We start from the raw sequence: 4,840 nt of genomic DNA, 5'->3' as shown, positions 1-4,840 counted from the left end.
TTAGGGTTTAGGGTTTGGGGTTTAGGGTTTTGCTCCCTCTGCTTGTGCGGTGTTTGAACAGCCGGCGGATATCACCAGCGCTGCCAATGACCTCTTTGATTCTGTGAGACATCTCGTGGGCTAAGGGTTTAGACAGTAGGGTTTAGGGTTTAGGGTTTAGGGTTTAGGGTTTCGGGTTTTGGCTCAAGCCTTGTGTGTGTGCTGCAGCCACTGAAGGACTCTGTGTCATGCTTGCCGCGGGGAATGAAGTGCGTCACTTGCATTCGCGTCTCGGGTTTAGGGTTTGGGTGTCGCAGGGCTTAGGGTTTAGGGTTTAGGGTTTGAGTCGCGTGTGCTGCAGGTTGCTGCTGTACTGCCTGCTGCAGCAGCAGCGGCACTCGGACTGCGGCGTCTCGCTCAGGTCTCTGCGCAGCTCTTTCCAAACCCTCCTGGATATTCACAAGTTCAAGTTGACAGAAGGAGATGCTTTTGCTGCAGCAGCAGCAGCAGCAGAGGCCCCCCAAGTGGGCATAGAGGACCTCAAATCCATGATAGACAGCGTAGGACCAAACCCTAAACCCTCAGTCCAAACCCTAAACCCTAAACCCTAAACACTCCAGGCACTCCTGAGCACTCGCTCTGTGCAAGTCCCCAGCACGCATGCAACTCTAGGCCACTAAATAGGATATTTTTGAATTTAATTTCATTTTAATCATTTATACTTTATATTTTTGTTCAAATTAATTCAAAAATAATGCATGCGCTTTCTGCGTGCCCGAGTTTGCACTGTGGGAAATGGGCATGGGCGCATGGGCAAGCAGATCTGAGAGTGGAAAGCTGCAGATATTCACATTTTGATGCTTTCTCATTAATTTTAATCTTTTCAATTTATATTTTATTAAATTAAATGCAATTTATTGCCTGTTTCGAGCCCTCAAGCGCGTGTTGGTTCGTGGTCTTGGGTGTGTAGAGAAGAAACACCGAATTCAAATGTGCATTTCGAAAATTTGAATTTGTTTCTGAATTTAGTTGCACAACTGCGTCGGGTGTACGTACAGCTGGCGAGCATGCGCGTGGTGGAGGCATTTCTGCATTTGCCGCTCACAGAGCCGCCGCTGGCAGCAGCAGCAGCAGAAAAGAAGAGAAAGCCAGGTGTACATACACCTGGGAGCAGCAGCAGAGCAGCAACTGTGGACCCCATCATTGACGAAGCAGGGGGAGACACAGAGGTCGCCATCATAGCGCCTGTCCGTCGTGCTGCTGCTGCTGCTGTTGCTGCTGCTGTTGCTGCTGCTGCTGCTGCTGCTGCTGTTACTGCTGCGGCTGCTCAAGCTGGAGGTGCTGCTGCTGCTGCTGCTGAGCGCAGTGGTCATTTTGTCGTTGCTGTGCTGCTGCTTTTGCTGTTAGCTGGGCTCGACTGTCACTGCTACCGCTATTACTGCTGCTGCTGCTGCTGCTGCTGCTGCTGCTGCTGCTGCTGCTGCTTCAGATCGACGACTTGGTAGCCGCGTTTCTGCGTGACGAGGACCTTGAGGGCCTCCCTTTCTAAATGCCAGCATCTTTAAATCAGCAGCAGCAACAGCAGTTGCTGCTGCTGTTGCTTTTGTTTCTGTTGCTGCCGCCGCCGAAGTAGAGGCGCGGACACACTTGCTGCAGCAGCAGCAGCAGCGTGGCTCTCGCCGTTCCCGCAGCAGAAGTTTGCTGCTGCTGCACTGTGTGGCAGCACAGCAGCAGACCAGGCCCAAAGAGAAGCAGCAGAGGGCACAAGAGTGCACCAGAGCAGGAGTATGTTGGGAAATATGTGCTGCTGCTGCTGCTGCTGCTGCTGGCGTGTGCCTTGCTGTTAGCACTGCGTTGGCGCTTGCTGCTGCCTTGCGCGGCTTGTCGCTCGGCTGTTGGCTGCTGGCGGCTGCTGCTGCAGCGCCTGCTGCGGCCAGCTGCTGCTGCAGCAGGGCCTCAAGAATGTTATTTGCTTATTTGCTGCTGCTGCTTTCTGCCCTTTTGTCTATTTGGCCCAAAAGAACAAGCGAGGCTCTCCAGGTGTATGTACACCTGAAGAATAGGGCCTAACGGCCCTCAAATGCAAATTTTGAGCAGCAGCGCCAACTTTGTCTTCTTTTCCCCTTTAGGGTTTAGGGTTAAGGGTTTAGGGTTTAGGGTTTTTGGCGCGCTGACTCTACAGCTGCTGAGCGACAGCCGAGGGTTTAGGGTTTGAGTCTAGGGTTTGGGCTTTGCGCTAGGGTTTTGGTTTGCCTTGCTGTGGACGGCGTCACTAGGCTGCCCTCAAACCCTAAACCCTAAACCCTAAAGAGCAAACAAAAAGGCAGAAGCCTTGCAACTATGCCGGCAGCCCAGGCTGCTTTGTCGCTGCCACACGTGCAGCAGCAGCAGCAGCAGCATAGTTGCACAGCTGCGGCGGCTGCAGCGGTGACGGTGCTGCTGCAGCAGCCCAGCTGCAGCAGCAGCACATCTACAGCAGCCGCAGCCTTTGAAGCAGCAAAGAGGTGTAGCCTCTGGCAGCAGTTGAATATATTGTGGAGCTGCCCCGCTGCAGCAGCAGAGCAGAAGTGGCAGCAGCAGCAAAGCTGCTGCAGCACTAGCAGCAGCACAGCAGAAGTGGCAGCAGCAGCAAAGCAGCTGCAGCACTAGCAGCAGCACAGCAGAAGTGGCAGCAGCAGCAAAGCAGCTGCAGCACTAGCAGCAGCACCATGAGCAGCAGCAGAAGTAACAGCAGCACTACCAGTAGCAGCAGCAGAAATAGCAGCAGCGCCACGAGCAGCAGCAACACCTTCTACCGGCAGGGGAGCGGGCAGCAAAAGTAGCAGCAGCAGCACGAGCAGCAGCAGCCCGGCAGAGTAGCATGCGCAGCAGCATGCGCAGCAGCACAAGCAGCAGCACAAGCAGCAACGGTTCGAGCAATAACAGCAGCAAAAGCAGCACTAGCAGCAATAGCAGCAATAGCAGCAGTAGCAGCAACAGCATGAGCGACAGCAGCACAAACCCTGCGGTCTTCAGTTGCTGCATGCATCATATTGAATTTAATATTTCCATAAAAAGTTTGCTGCGTTTTAGTCAAAAGTTCAGCCGCAGCAGCAGCTGCTGCAGTAGCAGCAAGGCACGATCGAAGGAGCAGCAGCTGCTGCTGTTGCCGATGGAAGCGGCTGCTGTTCAACGTAAAGCGGCTGCTGCTGCTGCTGCTGCTGCTTCGATCCTACAGCATTGAAATGTGTCTTTTAGACAAGAGTCAATCATTTATAAGTCGCATTAGCAACTCTGGCTCTGCTGCTGCTGCAGGCGCTGAATTGCTAGGCGGCCCGTTGCCTGTGTGGCAGCAGCAGCAGCAGCAGCAAGTTATCAATTGCGTTATGGGTCATTTAGGAGTTTCTTGTGCCCAGCTGCATAATTTATAGCTCTTTTTGCTTCTGCAGCTTGCTGCTCGAGCCACTATTCAGTGGCCGCCCGCTGCTGCTGCTGCTGCTGCTGCTGCTACTGCTGCTGCTACAGCAGCAGCACGAGCGCAGCTCTTCAGCGCGCTGGTGCCACCGTCGCAGCAGCAGCAGCAGCCAAGACTGCAGCATCAGTCACTGCCCTTAAAGTGCTTCAGGGCCTGCCTTTCTCCCCTAGCAGCAGCAGCAGCAGCAGCAGTCATGCCTTCCGCTGCAGCGCGCCACTCCGTTGCTCCCCGAGCCTCACGGCGATCATGAAAAGCAAGTCGCTTCCAGGAGCAGCAGCAGCAGCAACAGCAGCAGCAGCAGCAACAGCAGCAGCAACAGCAGCAGCAACAGCAGCAGCTGCAACAACGGCTCCGGGTCCATCCGAGGCGGGCCGAGGTCAGCAGTTCACTGCACCAGCTGCTGCTGCTGCTTCTGCGGCCCACAGCTACAGAAGTGGACTTTCAGAGGCAGCCGGAGCACAGCAGCAGCACGGATCCACGGCAGCAGCAGCAGAAACGGCAGCAGCAGCAGCAACAGCAGCAGCGGCAGATCTCGCCGCTGCAGAAACTCCACTGGAGCGGCACCTGATGCTGCACCCTAGTGTCTTTTTGGGGGAGGGCTACACTGGAAGGCAGCAGCAGCTGCTGCAGCGGCAGCTGCAGCAGCAGATGCGGGAGGAACAGCAACTGCTGCACCTGGTGCCGCAGCCGCCGCCTCGCTGCAGCAGCAGCAGCAGCAGCAATGTGTTTTTTGTTGGCAGCAATGGGGCCACGTGTGACGAAGCAACAGCAGCAACAGCAGCAGCAGCAGCAGCAGCAATAGCAGCGCCAACAGCCGCTTCAACAACAGCAGCAGCAGAGGTTGGGATGCAGCAGGGAGGGGCCTTCCTTGCTGCTGCGGCGGAGCAGCATCGCGCTCCCCCCACTGACATGTGTAGCGCTGCAGCAGCAGCAGCAGCAGCATCTGCAGCAGCAGCAGCAGCGGTGCCAACGTCAGCAGCACCAGTGGGTCTTCAGCATCTCTTTGCCTACATGTCTACGCAGCAGCAAAAGACACAGCAGCAGGAAGTGTTCGCCAGTTTGCTGCAGCAGCATCTGCAGCAGCAGCAACAGCAGCAGCAACTCGCTGCTGTTGTTGGCTGTCCAGCCGCCGCATCAGCAGTTGAATTGGGCCGGCAGCAGCAGCAAATTGCTGCTGTCGCACCTGTTGCAGCTGTTGCAGGTGGCAGCGGCAGCTTTCTGCAGACGATGCAGCAAGCACAGCGGCAGCAGCAGCAGCAGGAACAGCAGCAGAAGCAGCTGCGGGAGCAGCTGCGGCAGCAGCAGCCCGCCGCCCAGCTACCTTCTTTCCTTTCCACGTTGCTGATGACTGGTGGCTCTCATCTGAAGCAACCAGCAGCAGCAGCAGCAGCAGCAAATGAATGCAAC

The 4,840-nt window shown here is 55.9% G+C and overlaps 2 protein-coding genes across 2 annotated transcripts; both read left to right on the top strand.

The window, feature by feature from the left end:
- Positions 1-86: 86 nt before the first annotated feature.
- Positions 87-1,528, top strand: ETH_00006515 (uncharacterized protein; the record flags this gene model as incomplete). The annotated part of the gene is made up of 4 exons (XM_013380776.1): positions 87-103; positions 341-539; positions 1,038-1,226; positions 1,469-1,528. The coding sequence occupies 4 exons, from the start codon at positions 87-89 to the stop codon at positions 1,526-1,528; spliced, it is 465 nt and encodes a 154-aa protein (XP_013236230.1).
- Positions 1,529-2,687: 1,159 nt separating this feature from the next.
- Positions 2,688-4,825, top strand: ETH_00006510 (uncharacterized protein; the record flags this gene model as incomplete). The annotated part of the gene is made up of 2 exons (XM_013380775.1): positions 2,688-2,797; positions 3,484-4,825. Coding segments are annotated over 2 exons (1,452 nt in total), but the record flags the coding sequence as incomplete, so codon positions are not given.
- Between the last annotated feature and the right edge of the window lie 15 nt (positions 4,826-4,840).

This window comes from Eimeria tenella, genomic scaffold (assembly GCF_000499545.2).
Source record: "Eimeria tenella Houghton genomic scaffold, Eth_scaff871, whole genome shotgun sequence".
Taxonomy (NCBI): Eukaryota; Apicomplexa; class Conoidasida; order Eucoccidiorida; family Eimeriidae; genus Eimeria; species Eimeria tenella.
The sequence above is the reverse complement of the archived record's forward strand: the minus strand, read 5'-3'. Positions and strand labels throughout refer to the sequence as shown.